At 40.0% G+C, this 27,435-nt stretch overlaps 1 protein-coding gene across 1 annotated transcript in view; it reads left to right on the forward strand.

Moving 5' to 3' along the window:
* Positions 1-27,435, forward strand: part of KIF5C (kinesin family member 5C) — an 82,835-nt gene that overhangs the window by 7,901 nt on the left and 47,499 nt on the right. The window contains exon 2 of the mRNA XM_054636513.2: positions 21,718-21,808. Within this exon, the coding sequence (XP_054492488.1) occupies positions 21,718-21,808 (91 nt within the window). The remainder of the gene's footprint in view (positions 1-21,717; positions 21,809-27,435) is intronic.

Raw genomic sequence — 27,435 nt, forward strand, 5'->3', positions numbered from 1 at the left:
ACAAAAAATTTAACAACTTTCATGCTGGGAATTATTTTTTTTTTCCCAAAAGCCAAGGGTCCATCTCTACCCCAAAGCCACAAGCCCTGTGCCTGTGGAGGATTTAAAACCCCTCAGAGATCTCTGGGTGCTGTTTGACACTTGTCACTCTCTGGGTAAAACAATACATAAATAAATAAATAAATAAATAAATTCTTGGGATAATATGTAAATGGCTAGCTAAAAATATATATATAAATTAAATATAATTTTTTAACTAGCCATTTATCTATTATCCCAAGAAATAATTCTTGGGATAATAGATAAATGGCTAGTTAAAAAATATATATAAATTAAAAAATGTAAAAATATAAATGGCTAGTTAAAAAATATAAAATAAAAAATATAAAATAAAAATTTAAAAATCAAAATATTAAAATATAAAAGAAATAATAGATAAAAGGCTAGTTTAAAGATATAAAAATTGAAATATAAATATTAAAATTTTATATAAAATATAAAAAATTCAATATAAATTCTTGGGATAATATGTAAATGGCTAGTCAAAAAAAAAAAAAAAAAATTTTTTAACTAGACATTTATCTATTATCCCAAGAAATAATTCTTGGGATAATACATAAATGGCTAGTTTAAAAAAATATATAAATTAAAAAATATAAAAATATAAATGGCAAGTTAAAAAATATAAAATAAAAATAAAAAATTTAAAATATTAAAATATAAAAATAAAAATATAAAATAATAGATAAAAGGCTAGTTTAAAAATAAAAAATTAAAATATAAATGTTAAAATTTTATATAAAATATAAAAAATTCAATATAAATTCTTGGGATATTATTATTATTATTATTATTATTATTATTATTATTATTATTATTATTATTATTATTATTACATCACCACCATCATTATTATAATTTATTATTATAGTTTATTATTATAATTTATTCTTATTTATTATTATAATTTATTATTATTATTATTATATCCCACATGGTCTTGCTACAGATGCATCTTTCACAGTTCTAATTCTCCAAAATCTCTGGGTTTTTTTGCAATGCCATATTTATAAACTTGTTTCCAGTTCAATCTCTCCCTCACCCATCTCTATTCCATTCCTTCCCCAGCCAGCACACCTTGTGTGAGAGTTTGCACACAAACTTTATTTTTTATTTTATTTTAGTACAAACTTTTTGCCCAAAGCTGAGTGAAGCTCTCAGCCAGGTTTTGGGAATCCTTTACAAACCCATTTCCCAAAAGGACAGAGCAGGGTTTGGTTTGAAGGGAAGGAGGACTGAGTTTGGTTTGCTGAGAAGGAATTTTGGGATACAAACACCTTTTTTTTCCCCCAATTCCTGGGGAATTGGTGTTTCCAGGCAGCTGCCGAGGATTCTGTGGGAGCTGGGTGTCCCCCAGGTGTCCCCACCCTCCCTGCACACCCTGGGCTTTTCCTGCAGCCTGGAACAGCTCCTGGATCCTGCTGCTTTTTCTCCGTGCATGGAGGATGTGCTGTGCTCATCCCCTGGGGCTCTGGAGCTTTCAGGTCAGATATTTCCAGAGCTCAGCTGTCACAGACATCTTTCATGGACAATCCTTTCTTAGGATTTTTCCTTGTGAGAAGCTGCAGTTTCAGTAACCAAAGTAACCAATGGTTATCTGCTGCTGTGGAATGCAACAGGTAGATCTGTGATTGGTCTCCTGTGGGTGTTTGGATTTCCTGACCACTCATGGCAGAGCTGGCTCTTGCTCTGTCTGAGACACAGATCTTTGTTATTCATTTTTTTCTATTCTTAGCTTAGCTAGCTTCTGAAGAAACCTTTCCTTTCTATTGCTTTTTAGTATAGTCTAGTGTAACATATATCATAAAATAATAAATCAAGCCTTCTGATCATGGAGTCAACATTCCCGTCTCTTCTTCATCCTGAAAACCCTCATGACCACAGTCACACTCAGCACTGCCACATCTGCCCTGCCTGGGGTTCCTCCTTTGGGGTGCTTTGCTCCTTGGGAAGGAGCAGAATCCTTGGGAAAGAGCAAACACAGGATGGTCCCGCTGGGTCTGGGTCACTTTTTTATTTCCCTGCACAAAACCAATTCCATTTCCTGGAGAATGGTGGGGCTGTTCAGGGAGCTGCTCCCAAATTTGATATTTAGAGCAATTCCCGTGCTCCACATTTATTTTGTGGGCAAGATTACAATCAGGAACTTGATGGGGTGACTGAAGAGGGGTTTGGTTCTGGTTTTGCAGTGTCTTGGTAAAGAGTGGAACCGTTCTGGGGCTGATCACCAAAAAAATAAATTAATTTCTTGTGGCAGGGAGACTCCCAGGAAGTGCTGAAATAAATGTGCCATAATGTCAGTGGAAAAAAAGTCTGTGCTGATGAGGATTTCTCCAAATATTCTCCTTTTCCACTGTGCCTGTGTCTAACCTCAGGTTTTGGGCTGGGTGGCAGAGTTCAGCTCCCGGGGTTCTGCAGGAACTGACCCAATTTTGGGAGGTGTTCCCAAGGCAGGGATCCTCCCCAAAACACCAAAATCCTTTGATCTTGGCCCATTCTTGCTGGGTTTGGGCCAGTTCTGTGGGGACAGCATGGTTTGGGGGTTTGGTTTGATTTTCCCCTGGCTCCTCAGCTGTTCTCCTGCTGGAATGGATATTCCTGCTGGAATGGATTTTGTTTTATTTTGAATTATTCCTGCTCTCCCAGGCCTGGCTGTCAGGGCTGAGCTGGGATCAATGTGAGTTTTATGGATGGAGCTGCTCCTGTGTTTGCTTTTCTGCCCTCTAAAAGAGTGCTGAGAACTCAGGTGTGAAAATGGCTCCTGTTTGTGGATGGTGCTGCAGGAAGGATGATTTACTCTGAATGAAAAGCACAATTCCTCACCCAGGCAATTCCCCTTTTCTGTTTTCTCAGGGCTTTTTTTTTTTTTTTTTTCCCATTTTCCCAATCCCCTCTGGGCATCCTTCTCCAAACCCAGCCTGTCAAAAATATGGATTCTTACTTAAACCTTCAAAACTTAGAATACAGGTGATGGATTTCAACAAACCAAACTGTCAAACCACAAGAAAATGGAATTTCAAGCCACCCTGTGTTATCTTTTCCCCTCTGGTACCTCATTTTCTTTTGGGATCAGGGGGTTTAGACATTGAGCATCATTCCTGGGTAGTCCCAGTGCTTTTCCATCCCCTGGCATGCACCAATCAACCCCTGGGGCTTGGGTTTCTTTTGGCAAGTGCCTGCTGAGCCTGGTGCAGTGGGATTTGGGGTTTTTGGGGTTATTTGGGGTGCGTTGTGTGCTCCTCTGGAGAGGATTCTCCCCAAGGCTCCCTGCCCCGGGGAAGCTCCTGTGTGTGCTCAGGGTTTCAAGGTGAATAAAAGGAGGAGAGTTTTATTCTCTCTGCCAGGAGAACAAAAGCTGTTCAAAAGGAGGAAATTAGGGATGCAATGCCATTGGTGAGGCTTTAATATTGACCTGCTTTTCTCTTTCTGCAGGAGTTTCTGTGAGGAATCAGGCTTGGGAGTCAAGATGATTTAATTTTGATTTTTCTGGAGGGTTTTATCTCTGCTGCTGACACCCTTGGTATTATCCTGGGTGTCCCAAAATGCCTCCCTTGGGATTTGTTTCCTCCCAAAATCCCTTGTTCTGTGCTGCCTGAGGTGTCTCCAGGTATTCCCAGATATTCCTAAAAACCCCACAGGATCCCATTTTCCCCCTCAGCTTCCATGCCCTGGGGCTGCTGAGGAATTTCTGGTTAAATTCTGGCCGCTTTAGTTGGATGCAGAAGTTTATTTGGAATTTGGAGTGAATCTTTTCCTCAAAAGATCCCTCCTGGATGGGGGTTCCTTGTGCTTTGTTTCTTTTGATCACCTCCAGGGATGTTTTTGTGTCTGTTCTTGGTGGCTTCTTCAAGCTTGACGTGTTTGATCTTAAAGTTACCTAGACTTACCTCCCTGATATTCTCTTTATTTTCCATTTTTTGCTTGGTTTGGTGCTGCTGCAACCTTTTAGAGGCCAGGTGTGGAGGCAGAAAAGAGATGTGGAGCTGCCCAGGGATGGTTTGACACTTTGGACTTGGCTGTGTTTGCTTTTCCAGCTCCCCTGTGGGATGATGGTGCTTGTGTGCGAATTGAAAAAAATGCCTTAATTCAGTTTTATTGGGTTCTGCAGCGTGAAAACATTGCATGCTTAAATAATCCTGGCAAAACAAAGCGAACACAGCAGCAAAAAATTACCTCAGAGCACCCAGAATGGGATCCCTCACAGCCTCAGAGGTGTGGAGTCTCAGGTGTGGGATTGCTGATGGATTCCTGGTTTTGTCCATCCATTTCTATGTTTTTTGGATTAAAAAAAAATCTTAAAATGTAACAATTTTCAATTTTTATGGGAAATGCTTGTGATCATCATCAGATTCCTGTTAAAATATCAATAACTGGTGACAGGAGAGCTCCAGAAAATGTCAATTTTCCAACTGTGAGACAGAGCCATGACCCCAAGAATGTGGATTTTCTTTCCCCCCATGAGAAATGAGTACCCAGAGACAAAACCTTAAATATTTAATGGTATTCTTTGCTAAAAGTGATTCATTTTTTATCTCTGCTGAGAGAATTCCCTTTTTCACTGCCTGGTTATGATGATGGGCAGGATGGTGTAAAAATCTGTAAAAATCCCTCCTGTGGCTCAGGGAATGGAGTGAACCTTGAATAACTGGGCTGCTTCTGGAGCTGCTGCAGAACATTTCTGCTCCACCAGGAGGATTTGATACCAAACCCACATTAAATAACCCCAAGACCTCCAACACCTTTTCTTCAGTACCAACATCCCTGAATTTCCTGAGATATTTTTGCTATGGCAGCATTTTCCAGTCAGCAAAACGAGGTTTTGGCAGCTCCTGAGCTGGAAACCTCTGGTTCTGAGGGGTGAAAGTTGAATTTCAAAGCCACACAGGAATTATGCTGGCTGTGGATTATTCCCCAATTTAGGAGAGGCTGAGCAGCAGATCACTCTCTGAATTGGGGGAACTGGGTTAGGGAGTATTTTTAGCCAGGCTGTTGCAGAAGTTGGGTTTTTCTGCAGCTGTAATCTCTTTTTTTTTGTTTTTTTTTGTTTTTTTTTCCCCTGCCTGCACTGCTGCAATCTCTGCTGGATTCAGAGCAGGGGCATGGATGGGGGCGAAGCTGCAGCTTCTCCCAGGGCTGGGGGGGATCTGCCAAAAACCCTCCCAGAAAATCACCTGGATTTTTGTTAATGTGCCCCCAGTCACATCCATCCTCTGCCTCTCTCTCCATGGCCTTTTATCCTATAATCTACTTTTATTGTATATTTCTGTTCTCCCTCTCTCCTTTTCTATTACTTTCCCCCGCTCTTCTATTTTATTACTTTTCCTCTCTCTCCTTTTTTATTACTTTTCCCCTCTCTCATTTTCTATTATTTTTCACCTCTCTCCTTTTCTATTACTTTTCCCCTCTCTCCTTTTCTATTACTTTTCCCCTCTCTCCTTTTCTATCACTTTTCCCCTTCTCTCCTTTTCTATCACTTTTCCCCTTCTCTCCTTTTCTATCACTTTTCCCCTCTCTCCTTTTCTATCACTTTTCCCCCTCTCTCCTTTTCTTACTTTTCACCTTTCTCCCTTTCACCTTCTCCTACTATTACTTTTCATCCCTTTATCCCTTCTTCTTCTTTTCATCTTGCATTTTGCCTGATTTTCTCCTCTCAGGACCTCTCCCCATGGGGTTTTTTTTGTGTTTTTTCCCTCCCTTTCTGGGCCACCCACAAATTCCCAGCGTGAAGCTGCTGTCACTTGGGTTGATTATTTGATTTGATTATTTCTCCCTTCCTGGCATCTCTCACAATTTCACTTCAAAGCAAGAACAGTTCAGTGCTGCACACAAATCTGGAAAGCAGAATTAATCTCACTACACAGGAGCACGTGGAGAAACATTCTCCTGGATGAGAAAATGTTTGTTTGTGGTGGTGGTGGAGGATTTATTCCCTGTGTGGCTCGCTGTGTGTGCAGCCCAGATTTTCTGAGGATTATGGAGTAAATTCAGCCCTAAACTTCAAACGAAGCATCAAAAACTTAATTCTGTGCCCTGAGTGTGCAGGAGGAAGGTGGGAATGCTGGGAGGAGCTGGGGGAAAATGGGAGAAAAAGCCAAAATGAGGGGGTTTTGTGGCTGGGTTTGTGCCAGAATGGATCAGAGGCAATCCCTAAATGTGGGGTATTTGTGTTTCCCTTAAAATGAGCCATTCTTTCTTTTTTTTACATATATATTTATTTATATGTATATATTAATTTTATATATTTATATTCTATAAATATACATATATTTAGTAATATATATTGTTAGCAGATAATATATACTATATAATATACATATAACTCTAATATTATGCTATTATAATGTTATTGTTATATATCATATTATATATAATACATATAAATATGGGATATTTGTATTTTCCTTAAAATGAGCCATTCTTTATTTTATTTATAATACATATATTTATATGTGATAAATAAATATATGTATTTATTAATATATTAATAAATTATTATAAATTATTATAGATATGTATTTATATATAAATATATATAAATAAATACGTATTATTATATTATATGCTATATAATATATCTTAGTATAATATTATGTTATTATAATATTATTTTTATATATTATATTAATATATAAAATTATTATATCTTATTATATCATATTATATCATATCATATTATATAATATTATATTATATATATGGGATGAGCCATTCTTTATTTTATTTATTTTATAATATATATATAATATAAATATGTAATATATTACAATGTTATATTTTAATATATAATATATAAAGGCTTTCCTAGACCCCTAAGCTGCATCAGGGAAAGAATCCTTACACTAAAAAAAAATATTAAAATCTATAATTTTTGCATCATTACCTCTTTCCCAAGCGCTTATGCTTGAGGAGGGCAGGTGTTTGGGGTGTGGCTTGGGGTTTGAGCAGGTAATTTGGGTGTAGCATGGGGTGTGAGCAGGAATTTTGGGTTTGAGAAGGTATTTGGGGTGTGCTATGGGGTTTGAGCTGGTATTTTGGGTGTGAGCAGGTATTTGGGCTGTGGCACTGGATTTGAGCAGGTATTTTGGGTTTGAGAAGGTATTTCAGGTGTGGCTTGGGGTTTGAACAGGGATTTTGGGTGTGGCACAGGATTTGAGAGGTTATTTCGGGTGTGGCACAGGATTTGAGCAGGGTTTTTGGGCGTGGGACAGGGTTTGAGCTGGTATTTGGGGTGTGCTATGGGGTTTGAGCAGGTATTTTGGGGTTGAGAAGGTATTTCAGGTGTGGCTTGGGGTTTGAACAGGGTTTTTGGGTGTGGCACAGGATTTGAGCAGGTATTTTGGGTGTGGCACAGGTATTTTGGGTGTGGCACAGGGTTTGAACTGGTATTTGGGGTGTGCTATGGGGTTTGAGCAGGGTTTTTGGGTGTGGCACGGGGTTTGAGCTGGTATTTGGGGTGTGGCACAGGATTTGAGCAGCTATTTTGGGTTTGAGCTGGTATTTCAAGCGTGGTTTGGGGTTTGAGCAGCGTTTTTTGGGTGTGGCACGGGGTTTTAGCAGGTATTTGGGGTTTTAGCAGGTATTTGGGGTTTGAACAGGTATTTGGGGCATGGCACGGCGTGCGAGCGGGTATTTTGGGGTGCGAGCGGGTATTTTGGGGTGCCGGCAGGTATTTTGGGGTGCGGGCAGGTATTTTGGGGTGCGGGCGGGTACTTTGGGGTGCGAGCGGGTATTTTGGGGTGCGGGCAGGTACTTTGGGGTGCCAGCAGGTATTTTGGGGTGTGAGCAGGTATTTTGGGGTGCCAGCAGGTATTTTGGGGTGCCAGCAGGTATTTTGGGGTGCGAGCGGGTATTTTGGGGTGCGGGGAGGTATTTTGGGGTGCGGGGAGGTATTTTGGGGTCTGAGCGGGTATTTTGGGGTCTGAGCAGGTATTTTGGGGTGCGGGCAGGTACTTTGGGGTCCCAGCGGGTATTTTGGGATCCCAGCAGGTATTTTGGGGTGCGGGGAGGTATTTTGGGGTCTGAGCAGGTATTTTGGGGTCTGAGCAGGTATTTTGGGGTGGCACAGCCCCGGCAGTGCCCCAGAGCAGGGCAGGGCACAGGGGGCTCAGGGCTGGCCCTGCAGGGGGATCCCTCTGCAGGTGGCTGCTGTCCCCTGGGGGCTCTGCCACCCTCCACCCCTGTCACTGCCATATTTCCCAAAAAATTCCCTTCCCCAGGATTTCCGCTCCTGGGAAGCTGAGAAACCTGGCAGAAAAATGAGAACAATTATTATCTCATTGCTTCTGCTGTGTTTTGCTGCTTTGGAATGTGCTTGGACATTGTGTTTACAGACTGGTCAATGTTTGGTTGGTGCCATGTGAATTGTTTTAACTTAACGACCAATCATGGCCAGCTGGGGAGGAGTCAGTCACAAGATTTTCATTATCATTCTTGCTAAGCCTTCTGATGTATCCTTTCTCTTTCTTTAGTATGGTTTTAGTATAGCATTCTTATAAGAACATAATATATAACAATGTAATATAATGTAATATGTAACAATGTAATATAATATAATGTAATATAATGTAATGTAATATATGATATAATATAACACGATATGATATAATATAATATACACAGTTATATTGTATGTAATATAGAATAAATAATATAATAATAGAAATAATAGAATATATAATCAATATAATAATAGAATAATATAATAATCAATCAGCCTTCTGAGAACGTGGAGTCAGATTCTCATCTCTCACCTTGTCCTGGGCACCTCACAAGCCCAACACACCTCAGCTGTCCCTGCAGCCCTTGGGATGCTGAGCCAGGTTTCACAGTGGATTTGGGGGTGCAGACCTCAGCACTGCCATGGAGCTCTTGGCAGGACCTGCTGTGACAATGCCATAACAATGTCACTAAAAATGCATCACGGTGCTTTTAAAGGTGCTGCAGGGGACTTCAGGAATGATCAAATCTGGCTGGGACAAACCCCAGCCAGCACCGTGCTGCCCTGTCATTGTAGAAATGAAGGGATGGGATTATTTTCAAGCTAAGAATGATTTGTTACTCAGAAAAACAACAATCTCAGGGGCTGGGAGATTTTAGAGGGGCGAGCAGTCGGCCATAGCTCAAGAGCAGTCCCAAGTTTCTTCATTACAAGGCATGAAGGCATTTCTCTATTACAAGGCAATATAGAATTTTCTAACCCAACAGACAGTGGTCACAGGGTTTATTTTGCTTTTCTGACCTATCACTTAATTTTGCTGCACTGTGGATACTTCTGTCCAATGACTTCTGTCTCACTTGCACAGAATGTTTCTGGTACAACTTCTAAACTCTGTTTGTATTATAACTTCTAAACTCTCAGTTTACTCCATACAGCCCCACCCCTACCCTAAAACCCTTCACCATCTTACCCAGTACAGTTTCTCACTTATTTAAAGCATATTCTTACAACTATAGAAACAGAATTTTATGATGTTTCTGCTAAATGTCTGTGTGCTGTATTTTTACATCAGATCTCCCAGGGCTGCAGACCAGCCCCTCCTGTGTCTGTGGAAGTTTCTGTTTTCCTGATCCCCACTCTGCCCTTCCAGCCCTTTGGAGCATCCCTTTTCCTGGAGATGCTGCAGGAAATGCAGAGCCCTGGGTGCTGCTGCTGCTGCCCTTTGCAATTTTGGGCTGTGGTTTCTGCTCCTGGGGCTTGCAGAGCAGGGAGAACATTCCAGTTCCACCCCAGGCTTTGGGAATCCTGCTGCAGCATCAGATCCTGGCCGTTCCAGCACTCAGCCCCTCAGTTTGTGGGTGAGGAAGGGAAATGAATGGTGAATTTAAGCTGCTGGCTCTGGTGGCAGGAGCCCCAGCAGGAACCAGGGCTTTGTCCCCTGAGCTCTGCCTGCTCTGGTCACTTGTGCAGGCTGGGAAATGATGGATGCTCTTCCTCTCTCGTGGAGCTGGGAATAGTCAGGATTTGCAGAGGAGAATATTGTGAACAATCTGCAGGGATTATTCGGATTATGGGAGGAGAACAAAGCTCTCTGGGGAGGGGCCCTGTCCTTGTCCTGAGGGGTTCTGGCTCAGCACAGGTGTCAGCATTGAGCCCCTCCAGGAATTCTTCCCTCGGGATTCAGCCACGCAATAAATGAGGCTCTGGATTCACCCCTGGATAATGCACCCTGAGCAAAGGTTGGAATCGGAAATGTTAGGAACTCCCAGGATTTTGGGTTTGTGAGCTAAAGCTTGGAATTAAACTCAGGATTTGGTCTGAGACCTTGAAAAAGGCTGATAAACTTTGGTGTTAGAAGTGAGAATGTGGATTTATAGTTTAAAGTAGAAACACATATAGAATTTCTATAGTGTATTTCTAGTGTGTGTATCATTTCTGTAGTGCATTTATTTTCTATATTGCATTTATAGGGAATGTATAGTTTCTATAGTGTATTTATAGTTTCTATAGTGTATTTCTAGTGTGTGTGTAGTTTCTATTTATTTATTTTAATATTATTAGTTTTTATTTTTTTAATAGTTTCTATTCTATTTATTTATTTTCTATAGTGTATTTATAGGATATATATAATTTCTATAGTGTATGTATAGTTTCTACAGTATATTTATTTTCTATAGTGTATTTATAGTTTCTATAGTGTATTTATACTGTGTGTATCATTTCTGTAGTGTATTTATTTTCTATAGTGTATTTATAGTAGATGTATATTTTCTATAGTGTATTTCAATTGTATGTATAGTTTCTATAGTGTATTTATTTTCTATAGTGTATTTCTAGTATATGTATAATTTCTGTAGTATATTTATTTTCTATAGTGTATTTATAGGGTATGGATAGTTTCTATAGTGTATTTCTAGTGTATGTATAATTTCTACAGTGTGTTTCTAGTGTATGTATAATTTCCATAGTGTATTTCTAGTGTATTTATAGTTTCTATAGTGTATTTCTAGTGTATTTATAGTTTCTATAGTGTATTTATTTTCTATAGTGTATTTCTAGTGTATGTATAATTTCTATAGTGTATTTCTAGTGTATGTATAATTTCTATAGTGTATTTCTAGTGTATGTATAGTTTCTATAGTGTATTTCTTGTGTATTTATAGTTTCTATAGTGTATTTATTTTCTATAGTGTATTTCTAGTGTGTGTACAGTTTCTATAGTGTATTTATAGATTAAAGTGGAAACTAAGTAAAAGAAAGTTTAGAGTTTTAGAGTTTACAACAGAAAAAAAATAAAGTACAAAGGTAAACGAAGAAATTAGAATGCAGCACTGTAGGTTTGTGTGTCATAACTTAATTAGCTAAGAAAAATTACACTGTGGCACCAGTCCACGAAATGCAATATGTAAGAATTAAGTCAAAACCATAAATATCACCCCAGAGATCTGCCAGGGATAGGTTTAACAAACATAAACATTAACACAGGGCACAGCTGGGCTCCTGGGGGCTTCCCCCACATCTGCTTTGGTTGGAAACATCCACCTGCTCTGCTTTTTTTGGGATATCCTAAACCCTGCTCCACCCATGAGCTCGGCCCCACGGTGGCCCTGTCTGACCCTGCTCCCTCTGCTGCTCCAGGATGGGCTTTATTTTCCTGCTGGGAAATTCTGGTTTTGTGAGAAGGAAACCATGGTGTTCCCCCAATAACAACAAAACAGCAGTAGTGTAAGATCAGTTTCCAAGTGCTGAATCTTGGCAGAACAGAAAATCATGGAATTCAGGTTGGAAAAGACCTTGAAGATGACTGAACCCAGCCTTTCCCCAAGGAATCCCCACCATGGGCCCATGTTCCCAAATGCCACATCCACGTGGATTTTAAATCCCTCCAGGGTGAGGACTCCACCACTTTCCTGATCACTGGGTCACCCTTTCTGGGGAGAAACTTTTCCTGATATCCACTGTTCTCTCTTCATTCTCAATTTCTCCTGTGTTAGAGGGGTCTCAGGCCTGATGAATTGTGGCCTCCTTCTTTCCCTTTTCTTCTACAAAGAATATTCCTCTGCCTTTTCTGTCAAAACTGTTAATTTGCACTGTTTTATAATCTATCAAATAGATTATAAAATTTCTATTTTATAAATTCTATAAAATAGATTATAAAATTTATAATCTATTTTACAGAATTTATAAAATAGAAATTTATAGAATTTATAACAGAAATTCCCCATATTCTCTCCTCCCGTTGCTCTAAGGGACTAGGTAGAACTGAAATGCTGGAGCCTGGGAAAAACTGGAGAAAATTTGGATTATTTTGAGTCTGGCAGTGACTTGTCTGCACCAGTGCAGGTCAATAATGATGAGAGAGCTGCTGCTCTGAGTATTGCTGTGTCAGAACTATGCAAAAATGTTGCCCAAGAGGGTTTTTTTTTTTTTAATAGCTGCCTTTGTTTTGGGAGATCTTTATACTTCCTTTCTGGAAGAGTCCTTTTTTCCAGGTGGAAAGAATGAAATAATTCTTTAATTTAAAATAAAGTTCCCAGGGTTTGATTTCCTGAATTGCAGTTCCACACCCAAATGAAATGATGCTTTCTGAGGGGGGGAGATTTGCTTGCAAGGGGTTAAAAAGTTCTTTGTGCTGGCAGCAAGCAAAGTGGATCACTGGCCACGAGCCAAACTCCAGCAGCTCCACAGAAATATTCAGGAGGGAAATCAATAACTGAGCCCCCTCTGCACAAGTGATGCTGGCTCTGACTCCAGTTGCTCTGCAGCACCTGCTCATGCAGGGCTGCCTGCTTTCATTTATTTTCCAAATGAGTTTTAGGAATATTACCAAGATTTAGGGATTTTTGGGGTTTTTTTTTTTTGACGCTTTGGTTTGACCTGGTGGCGTATTCAGGTTATTCTGGATAGATTTGTTATTCTTTTCCTTTCCTTATTCTTTCTTTCCTTTTTCCTTCTCTTTTTCTTTCCTTATTCTCTATCTTTCAGGGCTTCTGCATTTTCACCCACTGGGTGATTTGCTGCTGTTCCAATGTTTTTATGGGGCAGGCTGGCACAGAAGAGGGATTGGGATGGCAGCAGCATTTCCTGAGTCAGCACAGCTGAATTTTGCTGGTTTTTTCTGACCTGCTTTTATTTTCTCCATTTGTTTCCAACCACGTTTTCAATTCCCAGCTGAGATAAATGGCTTTAGGAGAACGGGATCCTGTTTATTTCTTGGGCTTTACCAGCAACAACAACCTTGGAGCCTCAGCATCCCTGTGGGCTGTGGGGAAAAAAGTTCCCTCCATTGTCACCCTGATATTTTCTGAAAAATCTTCTTTGCCCAGGCTTTTTCTCCTGAGAAGCCTCAGAAAAGAAATGTAAACAATAATTATCTGATTGCTTTTGGAATGTGGTCTGGAGGTTGCTCGCCAACAGGTGCATCTTTGATTGGTTCCATGTGAATTGTTTTTAATTAATGGCCAATCCCAGTCCAGCTGTGTCGGGACTCTGGTCAGTCACAGGTTTTTATTATTCATTCTTTTTTAGCCTTCTGATGTCTCCTTTCTCTTTCAATAGAATAGAATAGAATAGAATAGGAGGAAGAATAAAAGGAAGAATAAGAATTAAAATGGGATAGAAAATAAAAATGAATAGAATAGAATAGAATAGAATAGAATAGAATAGAATAGAATAGAATAGAATAGAATAATCAGCCTTCTGAGAACATGGAGCCAATTCTCATCTCTCACCTCATCCTGGGGCCCTCTCAACACCACACTCCATCTAAAAAATTCTCTGGAATTCCAGGGGAATTTTCAGGGCCAGCAATTTATCCCTTTGGGAGTGCAAGGAGCCTTCAGCACGTGTGGCCTGTCCCTTTTTCCAAGGAAAAGGCTTTAATTCCTGCTCTGCAGCTGGAGGGAAGGAATGGGGTTTATTCCACCTTCCCAGGGAGCAGCTCCGTGCCTCCACTGCCCAGAACCACTGGAGAGTTTGCTTTGAACAATTCCATCCCCCAGGCCTGCAGTTCGCCATCTTTTATTTATAAACCCTCTCCTGCAAGAGCACTTGGGGTGCTGGGAACTATCTGGGAAATAATTCTCATTCATTGATCTGCTCCACCTCAGGGGGCTCCGTTACCTGGCCACCAGTTTGGGGTGTGGGGTGCCCTAAATCCCCATAAATCCCCATAAATCTGGGATCCTCCCAGCTGCATCCATCAACATCCCTGCCCTGAGCACAGAGCCATGGGGTGTTGGTTTGTGGGGTTTTTGGTGGGTTTTTTTGGTTAAGGTTGGGATTAAGTATGTGGGACAGTATTTTTTTGTTCAGACTCAGATGTTTATTAGTTTTTATTTATATTACAGTCTTGACAAACTGAGTTTTACAGCTCTTTCTTTCAACAAGATAAAAATAGAGCTGTATCTTTCTTCCTATAAGGCTTTTAAAGGATAAACTCTCTAATTAAGAAATGACATTTAAATTATTTTTATTTTTAACTTAATAACTGACTACTTGTGTTCTGTAATGTGGACTTTTTATTTAATTACACAATATTGCTTAAACTTATGAAGAAGAAAGTGAAGAAGAAGGACTGGTCTCTGCTTTAAAACCTCTCTGTTGCTTTATATATGTTACTATACTGTAAAACATTAAACTCTCAGGATGGGTGACAGTGACAGGGGCTCAGCACAGCCAAGGGAGTCAGGATGAGCTGGGGGATTTGGTTTGTGCAGCTTCCCTGAGTGAAGCTGCCACGGGGTCCAGGATTTAAATAATATTTTAAAAAGAATAATTTATATATATATATATATATATAAATAATATAATAATAGATATTATTAATTATATAATAATATAGTATAATATGATCATAATTATATGTATAAGTATAATTATATAATTATATATAAGTATGTAATTATATCACAATATAGTATAATATAATATATACTGTATATTATATATACAGTATATATAATATTAATACTTACTATTAATATTATATATACTGTATATTACATATACAGTATATATATTATTAATATAATATATTAATTAATATATTATTATAATAATATATTAATTAATATAATATAATAAGTAATAAATTAATATAATATAATGTGCAGTATGTAATATTGTCTATTAACATAATATATACAACATAATATATGCAATATATAATACAATAACACAATATATTATAATATAGTAATATAGTAATATTCACATAGAATAATGTATTAATTTTTACATGTTGATATTTAATGATATTTTAAAATCACTTAATAATTTTTATTTATCATTAAAGGGGATGCAGAGAGGGGGGAAGGAGCCCTCCTGCTGCCTTCCCAGCCCTCCTGGCACCAGTGTGGACACAGGGGCTTGGTGGCCTGGAGCTGGGGACCTTGTGATCCTCAGCCCCGCTTTGCTGGCCGGTCCTTAGACCCCAAATGCAAAATGCAGATTTCCTCCCCTGGAGGAGGAGTTTGAAGGAATTTTGGGAGGGGATAGGACTGTGCAGGTGTGAGCAGCAGCAGCTGCTCCAGCTGGGGCTTTGGTCCCTTTGGTCCCTGTGCTTCCTCCTCCTCAGATCAGCCCTGGCTCTCCCTTGCCTTGCCTTCATCCTGAAATGATGCTCAGAGCATCCCTCGCAGCTTTGGGGTTGGAGGGGCCCTAAATCCCACCCAGCGCCACCCCTGCCATGGCAGGGACACCTCCCCTGCCCCAGGCTGCTGCCAGTCCCATCCAGCCTGGCCTTGGGGCATTCCAGGGCTCCAGGGGCAGCCATAGCTTCCCTGGAAGCTTTTCAGGGTCCCCTCCTGCCTCAGTGCTTCGGTGCTCCTGTGAGAATCTCTGATTTTGGTTTCAGGCTGAAATAATCCCTCATCCCACTCAAGTGCCTCCCGCCCGCCTCCCCAGAATCAAACAAATCCAGCTTTTTGTTGTCTGTCTGGTCCATCTCTACTCCAGCAGCTGGGAATTCTGTTCTGAGCCATCCCCCCTTGCCCAGGGCTTTTGTAAGGTTTTATTTTGTGGGGTCAGTGCCTGCAGGGCGGGTGTCACCTCCCTGCCCCTCGCAGGCTGGGGGTCCCAGGGGACTCACCCTGGAATTCATCCTGCAATTCCAGCAGGGCTTCCCACCCCCAGCACTGAGCTCTCCTCATTTCCTCTCCCTGGGCAGTTCTGGGTAGTTGAGGTTGATTTATTTATGGATCAAACCAGGAAATGTGGTTGGTTATTTTTAATTTCTTTAATTGAGGCTGCATTAGCTTCTGGTGACAGCGCCGCTCTGAGATGTTGCCGGGGCAAATTTGGGGGTTTATGGTGAAAATCCCTTTTTGTGCTTGTGAAATCCTCTTTGTTTTATTATTTTTAATGCCTTTAAACCCAGTAGGAAACCAAAGAAGTGAAATAATAATTGTCAATATGTCTGAAGAGAATTGCTGGTGGTATCCAGAGCGGAATCTCTGTGGCTGTGGATGCAATTCAGCAGGAATTGTGTGGGTGGCTCAGAGCACTTATCCCAGCCATTATGCAGCAGTGGCACAAGCTAATGGAACAGATTGGCAGGGGGGCTGCTGGGAGGAAGGGAAATGTGATTTATGGATGGCAGATAATACTCTGCATGCCATGAGAAACTTGGGAAAATAATACATGGAGGTGCACAGAGCAAATCGTTGGCGTGGCTCGGAAAACAACAATTTCTTTCTGGCTGCTTGTTGGCTTGAATTGCTGCCTGATTTTGGTATTTAATGCAGGATGAGTTACATTTGAAACAAAAAAAAAAAAAAAGAAAAAAAATAAAGAAAGCAGTTGTGCCACTTGTGATGGTGACAATAGGGAGAAAAGGGCTGAAAATCGGGATTTTCATGGTTGCTCATTCTCCCTTCTGCTTTGGGGCAAACCCCTTGGATCTGGAGGGTGTTGCCTTTGTAGGGTGGATGTGGCTTTTGTTGCCTTTGAGGAAAACCTGTCAGAAAGGAGGAGATGACACAAATAACCCAAAGAACCCCACAAAGCCGGGTGGATGTGGCAGCGAGGAGCTGGGGGCGCACAAGGAAGGCTCAGGAAGATCCCAACACTTCTCCAACACCAGAGACCCAGCCAGGAACTCCTGGAGGAAAACAAAAAAAGGGGATTAATGTGGGTTTGAAGCACAAAACCCCTCCCCAAACCCCCCAGCTGCTCCCATTGTGTGCAGTCAGTGAAGATGCTCTGTGATCCCCCACATTACCTTATTTCCTTCAGATTTTTCCAGCCTTTCAGCCTCCAAAAAAACCCCCAAAACCTCCTGAGGAGGAAAGCTGACCTGTGGAGCACATTTTTTATGGGTTGCTGGTTTACATTTGCAGCTTTTCAGCCTGGGCAGATAAATCCCATTTGCAGGCAGTGCCTCTTCCAGCTGCGTGGGGCACAATTAGGATAAAATTGGGGTTTTTTTGAGGCTCCCTGATATTCCAGGTGTGGGATGCTCTGTGGAAGGGCTGGATTGATGGCAGCAGAGGATAAATGGATGTTTGAGGCTGTGTATCTGTAGGATTTTTGGCCTGGAGCTTGGGATGAGAAAGTGGGGGTGTAAAGGAGGTAAAATTCTGAGAATCTGGGAAATGGCCCTGGAATATTTGGGCCCTGCTCCTGCTGGGAGTGCAGAGCTTTGGCTGCCTGGGAGCATCCCAGCGTGGGAAGGTGTGGAGAGACAGAATTTGGGGTGGGTGCTGGCTGCTCCCCCAATTTCCTGGGAATGGGGGAGGTCTGGAATCAGGAGTCACCTCTTGTGTCCTACAGGGGGGTCCTTGGGTGGGCCCAAACCTGGGAATTATCTCCTGAACCGCTTGGAAATGCCCTCCTCATGCTGGAACTCCAAACCCGAAACAGGATCACACATCACAGGCTCAGCCCTCCCTGCCTCCTTTCCCCCAAGCTGCAGGAGCAGGAGCTGCTGCTGGGATCTCTGGAAGTCGAATCAAAGTGTGACAAACACGGTGAATTGAGCAGAGCCTCGCTGCCACTGGCTCTGGGGGCACCTCCCTCAGCTGAAATGGGGCTCCAGCCACCTCCTCAGCTCTGAAGGGGTTAATTTGTCTTGGTTTTCTGGTCAGTGGTGCCTTGGCAAAGGGGGAACAGCAGGAGCTGTGATGGGAGACGAGGAGGATGCTGCGCATCTGTGCTGGATAAAGGATAAAGTGATTTAAATGGAAATATTGTGCTGGGGGTGGGGGATTGATCAGCCTTTGAAGTGCCGCAAAAATCTGATTTTAGGGGTCTTCGTGCCTTGTGAGCAGTGACAGTTGTTGCAAGGAGGGATCAAGGTTTTCTTGTGTATCCGTGTGGGAATGTCACTTGGGAATCAGGGAGCTCAGGGCTTGGGGTGACACCAGCCCCCCCAAAATGTCACTGTGGAGCTTGGGGTGACACCAGCCCTTCCCAAAATGTCACTGTGGGGCTTGGGGTGACACCAGCCCCCCCAAAATGTCACTGTGGGGCTTGGGGTGACACCAGCCCTTCCCAAAATGTCACTGTGGAGCTTGGGGTGACACCAGCTCACCCAAAATGTCACTGTGGAGCTTGGGGTGACACCAGCTCACCCAAAATGTCACTGTGGGGCTTGGGGTGACACCAGCTCACCCAGAATGTCACTGTGGGGCTTGGGGTGACACCAGCCCTTCCCAAAATGTCACTGTGGAGCTTGGGGTGACACCAGGCCCCCAAAATGTCACTGTGGGGCTTGGGGTGACACCAGCCCCCCCAGAATGTCACTGTGGGGCTTGGGGTGACACCAGCTCTTCCCAAAATGTCACTGTGGGGCCATTCCCACAATGTGGGAAGTGATTTGTTGGTGCTGGGGGTAAAAATCCCAGCAATTCCTGAAAAAAAAAATCAGCAATTTCTGGATAAAATCCCAGCAATTCCTGAATAAAATCCCAGCAATCCCTGAATAAAATCCCAGCAATCCCTGGATTAAAATCAGGAATTCCTGAATAAAATCAGCAATTCCTGGATAAAATCCCAGTTGAGGGTGCAGTGGCTGGGCTGGGCTCCTGGTTTGGCTCTGAGCTGTGCTTTTGGTGGCACATTTGTGTTTTCAGCAGGGAAATGAAACCAGTGGCGGGCTGGGACTGGACTGGGACAGCTCTGGGTCACCTTGGCCTCAGCAGAACTCAGGACAGCAAATTTCATTTTCTCTCTGTGCTTTTCTTACAGCAAATTTCATTTTCTCTCTGGGCTTTTCTTACAGCAAATTTCATTTTCTCTCTGGGCTTTTCTTACAGCACAGCTTTCGCTGGTTTGTAGGAGTGAACAGCAAAACTTGTACAGATATTTACAGGGTTATTGCCCCAATATTTACAGGATTATTCTCCCAATATTTACTGGGTTACTCCCTTGATATTTGCAGGATTATTCCCCTGATATTTACGCTGTTATTGCCCCAATATTTATTGGGTTTCTCCTTTGATATTTACAGGATTATTCCTCCCCATATTTACGGGGTTATTCCCCCAATATTTGCATGGCTATTTCCCCAATATTACATACCTCTTCCCACAATATTTACAGGGTTATTGCCTCAATATTTACAGGGCTATTATCCCAATACTTACCTAATTATTCCCCCAATATTTGCAGGTTTGTTCCCCCAATACTTACCGGATTATTCCCCCAATACTTGCAGGTTTATTCCCCCAGTATTTACCGGATTATTCCACCAATATTTGCAGGTTTATTCCCCCGATATTTGCAGGTTTATTCCCCCAATACTTACTGGATCATTCCCCCAATATTTATTGGATTGTTCCCCCAATATTTACATGGCTATTTCCTCAATACTTGTATAACTATTCCCCAATATTTACAGGTTTATTCCCCCAATATTTACAGGATCATTCCCCTGATATTTACACGGTTATTCCCCCAACACCTACATTACAATTTCCCCAATAGTTATGTGGCTATTTCCCTGATGTTCACTGGATTATTCCCCCAATATTCACATGGCAATTTCTCCAATACTTACATAACTATTCCCCCAGTATTTACAGGGTTATTCCTCTGATATTTACATGGTTATTCCCTTGATATTTACATGGATATTTCCCCAATGTTTACAGGTTTATTTCCCCAATATTTACATGGCTATTCCCCCAATATTTGCAGGATTGTTGCCTTCATACTTACAGGGTTATAGCCCCAATATTTGCAGGTTTATTCCCCTGATATTTGCAGGTTTATTCCCCCAAACTTACATGGATATTTCCCCCAATATTTTTGGGATTATTCTCCCAATATTTACAGGGTTAATCCCTTGATATTTACAGGATTATCCCCCAATATTTACAAGTTTATTGCCCTAATATTTACAGGTTCGTTTATTCCTCTGATATTTGTAGGTTTGTTCCCCCAAAACTTACATGGCTATTTCCCCCAATATTAACAGATTTATTCTCCCAGTATTTACAGGGTTATTCTGCTGATATTTGCAGGATTGTTCCCTTGATATTTAACATGTTTTTCCTTTGATATTTACAGGATTATTCCCCCAATATTTACCTGGTTATTACCCCAATATTTACAGAATTATTCCTCAATATTTACCTGGCTATTCCTCCAGTATTTACAGGATTATTCCCCTAATATTTGAATGGCTATTTCCCCCAGTATTTACAGGATTATCCACCCAATATTTACCTGGTTATTCCCCCAATATTTACAAGATTAGTCTCCCAATATTTACATGGTTATTCCCCCAATATCTACAGGATTATTCCCCAATATTTATGGGATTGTTCCCCCAGTATTGACAGGATTATCCCCCCAATATTTGCAGGGTTATTGCCCCAGTATTTACAGGATCATTCCCCAGTATTTACAGGTTTATTCCCTTGATATTTGCAGGTTGATTCCCCCAAAACTTACATGGCTATTTCCCCAATTTACAGGATTATTCCCCCAATATTTACAGGATTATTCCCCCAATATTTACAAGGCTATTCTCCCCAATATTTACAGGATTATTCTCCCAATATTTACAGGATTATTCTCCCAATATTTACAGGATTATTCCCCCAATATTTACAAGGCTATTCCCCCAATATTTTCAGGATTATTCTCCCAATATTTACAGGATTATTCTCCCAATATTTACAGGATTATTCCCCCAATATTTACAAGGCTATTCCCCCAATATTTACAGGATTATTTCCCCAATATTTTCAGGATTATTCTCCAAATATTTACAGTGTTTATCCCTTGATATTTACAGGTTTATTGCCCCAATATTTACAGGTTCGTTTATTCCCCCAATATTTACAGGTTTGTTCCCCCAATATTTCCAGGATTATTCCATCAGTATTTACAGGATTATTCCCCCAGTATTTACCTGGCTATTTCCCCAAAATTTATATTTAATTGATGGCCATTCCCCCTGAATTCCCAGGAGGGGAAGGAAATACCCAGCTCCTGCTGTTCCAGCTGATTGTGTCCCACATCCATGGCTGTGACCCCAGTGTGAGCACACAGGGAACATCTGCCACCTCTTATTTACCAGCCACAGAACAAAACACAGCTGTGGAGCACCCAAAATATCCCATATGTTCAGCCCACAAAACATTCCTCTGTGCAGTGCCCTGCCCAGCTTCCTCTGTGGGAAATCCTGCATTCCAGGCCGGGAAACTGGGCTGGTAAAGTGCAAGAAATGTTCTTTATCTCATGGAATTTCTCTTTTTTTTTTTTTGCAGCAAGGGAAGCCCTATGTCTTTGACAGGGTGTTACCTCCCAACACAACCCAGGAACAAGTTTATAATGCCTGTGCCAAGCAGATTGTCAAAGGTAGGTGTTGTCCTTGCTTATTGTCCCTCCTTGGGGCAGGGGAGAGGATGTCTCTGTGCCCTCCAGCTGTTTAAACACTGGCTAATGAATGTTTGGAGAGTTTAGCATCAGTAATTCCAAGTATTTTCCTTTTTTTAATGGGTTGTCTGGGTGGAAAAAAAAAAACAAACCCAAACAAAAGAGCTGAAGGAATTGCAGCAGTTGTTCTGTGTTCTCTCCTCGTTATTCCACACAAATCTGGGTTTTGGGATATAAGGGACAAAAAGTGTGCTTTTGGTGCAGTTCAGTGCAGGATGAGCGTGGAATTTCTGTAAAATTGAGTGTTTGTAAAATTAGAGTGGGTATGTAAAATGAGTGGGTGTAAAACTGAGTGGGGCCATGGAAGGGCCTGGTCTGGGAGTTGCTCTGCATGCAGAGAGTTTGAATTTCAAACTGAGTGAGGGCACAGGTACCCTGTGGAAAACACCCTGGTTCTTGGAACAAAACCTTCATAAACTGTGTAAATTTCCAGGTTTTCACTTGACAATCCAATTTTTTGGAGTGCATTTTAATCACAGGCTGTACTCCCCCATAATTTATAAAAGAGATAATATTTAATATAATCATCTAAATAATATTTTATGTAATATTTATATAATAATGTAAAAACAATAATCACCCTCACACTTGGTTCTGGTGCTGGATCACCCATCCTTGCTGATACTGATAAAACTATCAAACTGAAGATGCTGAGCTGGAGAGCACCCATAGCATCCTCACCCCAGCTCCTGGCCCTGCACAGGACACCCCAAAAACCCCACCCGGATTTTTTCTTCATTTTTCTGTCCAAACAAACCCCTGGAGCTGAGGTTTGGATGTGTGACCCCCCTGCATCACCCAATATTGGGTGATGAGCAGAGCCCTCGTTGTTCCCTGGCCTTGTGGGGTGTCCCTGTCCCCTCCAAAGCCCTGCCCTTGGTCTTTATTTTGCTTTTTTGGGGTCCTGCTTCAAACCCTCTGCAGGAAATTGTTTGGCTCACTCAGATCAGCCTCGAGGAGCCCACCCTGGGGTAGCCCAGGTGATGGGGGAAGGACCAGAGTGGAAATTATTTGACGTTGGAGAGCAGAAATGAGTCAGAATTCTTCTGAGAGGGGTCTGATTTCAGCAGCTCTGCCCTCAGATGGGAGAGCCTTGAGTAAAATCTGCATTTGTGGAGCTCAGGGATCATCAGTTCAGGTTGCTGACACAGCCCTGGGAGTCTGGGGAGCTGTTCCAGCCCTCCAGGGTGTGCTGCTGGTGGATTTGTGGGGGCTTTTATATCCCCTGTGGAAGCTGGTTTGGCTCTGGAAATGGTGAGAGGAATAAAATCCTTTGCGAGAGGGATTATTTTGATTTCAGAACAGCTGAATTGCTGGCTGAGTTTTCTTTGTGAACCAAATGGAATGGCAAAAACTTCCCAAAATCCTGGGTGAAAGTTTTCCACAGGTGTAGGTTTGGACTCTGCAGGTGTTTTGAAAGGCAGGGTTAGAGAGGGGAAGAAAAGGAGAAAGAAAAGGGGGAGAAGAGAGAAGGAGAGAACAAGGAGGGGAAGGATGAAGGGGAGAGGGCAAGACAGGGATGGAGGGAGAGCAGAGCAGCCCTGGGGTGATGCTCTCGAGCTCTGGGCTTGGATTTCCTCCCATTTTACCTCAGTTTTAAAGCCTGGTGAAGTGCAGGCTGTGAAATTCTGCTGGGCTGGATCTGCTGAGATTCCCTGCGTGGAAAGGGGAGGAAAACACCTTGTGCAGGCTGCCCTGGAGCAGGGGCTGGGCAGAGTCCCAGAATAAAGCAGGGATTCATCCCAAGCATCTCCTCCATGGATCCACCTTGGGCAGCACCAGAGCCCAGCCAGGGCTGCACCCAAGATGAACCAAAATGGCCCCAAAATGCACCAGCGCTCCCGGGCTCTGTCCCTGGGATCAGTTCTGCTCCATTTGCATCTTGCAGTTCATTGTCCCATCCCAGCTTTAGCCCCTGCAGTCCCACCCTGCTTGTTTTTCTCTCTCCAGCCCACGGGGTTTGTGCTCCTGGGCTGAGATTTGGCTCATTTGTCCTTGGTGCCCAGCTGGAGCAGGAATTGTTTTGTCTCCCTGCTCTGTGCACAGAGCTCAGCATCCCTTAAACATTGTCCCTTTTACACTGAAACTGCACAGAACCTGAAACACAGAAAAGCCAAACCCTGAGGTGTCAGAAGATGTCCCTGCTCATGGCAGGGGTGGGAGGGATCATTAAGGTCCCTTCCGTTATAATACAATACAATAAAATAATAAAATAATGGAATAATATAAAAATTAAAATAATTAAATTTTTTTAAAATAATAAAATAAATTAATAAAATAATAAAATAATGGAATAATATAAAAATTAAAATAATTAAAATTTTTAAAATAATAAAATAAATTAATAAATTAATAAAATAATGGAAAAATATAAAAACCAAAATATTTTAAAATTCATTAATAAATGGATTAAAATATGGAAAAAATGAATAATAAAATAAAAAATGGAATAATATAAAATGAAAATAATTTTAAAATTTAAAAATAAAGTAATACAATAATGGAATAATATAAAAAAATTAAAAAATGGAATAATATAAACCCCAAAATAATTAAAAAACTAAAAATAAAATAATAAAAAAATGGAATAATTTAAAAAATGAAATGAAAAATAAAAATAATAAAGTAAAATAGTAAAATAATGGAATTATATAAAAAATTTAAAAAATTAAAAATAATAAAATAAAATAATAACATAATGGAATAAGAAAAAATAAAACTGAAAATAAATATAATAAAGTAATAACAATGGAATAATAAAAAATAAAATAATTTAAAATAAATAGAATAAAATAATAACAATGGAGTAATATAAAAGAAAATAATTAAAAATAAAAATAGTGAAATAATAAAATGAAATAATGGAATAATATGAAAATAAAATAGTTTAAAACTGAAAATAATATAATGAATTAATAAAATAATAAAATAAAATAATAAAAACTGTTGCCAAAACCCAGTTTTTATCTCCTGAATCCACCCAGCTGGACGTGTGTGCCTGGATTTTGCTTTTTCCTACAATTCCATGGAGGTGGAATGCCTGGAAGCACTGGAGCACCTCAGTGCCCATTTGTGTGTGCTGGGAGGAGGAGAAAATGCCTTTAAATGATAAATGATTTTTTTTTTGGGGTGCTGGGTTGCTCTCACTTGGGAGCTGAGTGACTTCTCTGGTTACAAATTTGGGCTTCAAATGCTGAGTTGTAGAACTGGGGAGATGAGGGGTGAAAAAGAGAAATATCAGGGCTAAAAATGTGGCCATGGCCTTGTGTGTGTGGTGGAAATCCCTGAGGGGAGAGTTGGAACTGAGAAAAACACTTGGATTTATTATTTCTTTTTTTCTGGAAACGAGGTAAAAATCCCACCTGATCTTGCTTCAGTGTCTTTTTTAATCAGATTTTTTTTTTCCTCCTCTCCCTCTGGAGTTGTGTGCAGGTTTTTTGTCTGGGTTTTTTCTTCCTGGGTTCAGTGCACAGATGGTCTGTAAATGACTGAAGGTGGAAAATCTTCCACCAAAAATAACCTCAGACCTGACACTTCTGACTTGTTTTCACTGCAGGTGATGCAGAGGGCTGGTGCTTGGTTTTGGTTTTTTGGTTTTGTTTTTTTTTTTAATAGGATAAGGTGGGTTTTGCTAATTGGGAAGGTAGATTGCTGATCTCTGCTTCCTCCAGCAAAATGCAAATATTGATGCAAATTCTGAGCAATTTTCTTACATAACAGTTCATTAATCAGGTTATTTCCCCTTGGCTATGAGCTCAGATGGTTCCTTACATTCACCTGGCCATAAAAACCTTTTTTCCCCCCATTTTTCCCCTCTCTTTTTTCCCCCCTTTTTCCTCCTTTCCCCCCTTTTTCACCCTTTCCCCTCAATTTTTTTCCTGTATTTTCCCCCGGGTTTTCACCCTTTCCTCCCTATTGTTCCCCTATTATTGTTCCCCTATTATTGTTCCCCTATTACTGGTCCCCTATTACTTTCCCCTCTTATTGGTCCCCTCTTATTGGTCCCCTCTTATTGGTCCCCTCTTATTGTTCCCCTATTATTTTCCCCCAATTTTTCCCCTTATTCCCCCTTATTCCCCCCTTCACCCCCTTTTTCCCCTTTTCCACCCTCTTCCCCTTATTTTTCCCCTTTTTCCCCCTTTACACCCCTTTATTCCCCCTATTTTCCCCTTTTTTTCCCCTTTCCCTCCTTTCTCTTTTCCTCCCTTTTTCCCCCTTTCTCCCCTTTTTTCCCTTTTTGCTTTTAATTCAAGCTATTTTTTAAACATTCAACCAAATTTGGCACCAAGATGAAATATTAGTAACAAACCCATATGGAATACTACCACTGTATTAATTTTTTATCCATTCAAATATTATTTATTATCAAATATTTTAAACTTTGTTTCCTTAAAGCAAGGATAAGCAGTGTCTCTGTTTCTGTGAGCAGATGAGGATGCTAAATTAATTAAAAATTAATTGTTAATTCCAGAAGGGCAGTAATTATGGCCTCTAACATTGGCATTCTCTTCAAGTTCAAGATTCCTTTTATATTTTTCTGATGTATCTCATTTCACCTTCCTTCCTGTCTGGAGCACCTACATGGAGAGGCAAATAAGGAGGTTGTGTGTTTATATAAATAATGTAATTTAATTAATAGAAAACAAAATATATAATACAATTCAATTTAATATATAATATGTATGATATAAAATAATTTAATTTATTATAATGTATATTATATATAAAAATTATATATAATATATAATATATATTATATTATATATAATTATTTATATAATATATAAATTATAATAATATAATTTAATTTATTATAATGTATAATATATATTGTATAATATAATTTAATTATTTTTATTTAATATATATGTAATGTATTTTATGTATATTATATATAGTATATATAATATATACTATATAATGTAATATATATTATATAATATATATGATAATAGATATAATACATATTATATATTATATTATTATATAATAGTATTATATGTGTTATTTAATAATAATATTATATATAATATATATAATAGATACTAAATATGATATGATATATTATGATATATAAATAGTGAAATGTAATACAATGAAATATAATATAATATAATATAACATGACATGATATAATATAATATAATATAATATAATATAATATAATATAATATAATATAATATAATATAATATAATATAATATAATATAATATAATATAATATAATATAATATAATATAATATAAGGAAACCTCTATTAATTGAGATCCAGAGGATGGGAAACACCACAAAATACAATTTACAGGCCTCTGCAATTGCTGGAATTGGGCATTAACCCCTGCAAATTCAATATTTTTCTCTCTGAACCCAATATCAAATGATTCATTCTGCCCTGAGAGGAGCTGATTTTCAAATTCCTCCTCACTTGACTTTCTCCTTTTTTTTGCAGAGGGTTTGGAAATGAATGAGGCCATGAGATGTGGTACAGAAGTGGAAAATAGAATGTGGAGTTTATAATAAGGAATATCTTATTTGAATTTGTTGAATTT

Source organism: Agelaius phoeniceus, chromosome 7, assembly GCF_051311805.1.
Source record: "Agelaius phoeniceus isolate bAgePho1 chromosome 7, bAgePho1.hap1, whole genome shotgun sequence".
Lineage (NCBI taxonomy): Eukaryota > Metazoa > Chordata > Aves > Passeriformes > Icteridae > Agelaius > Agelaius phoeniceus.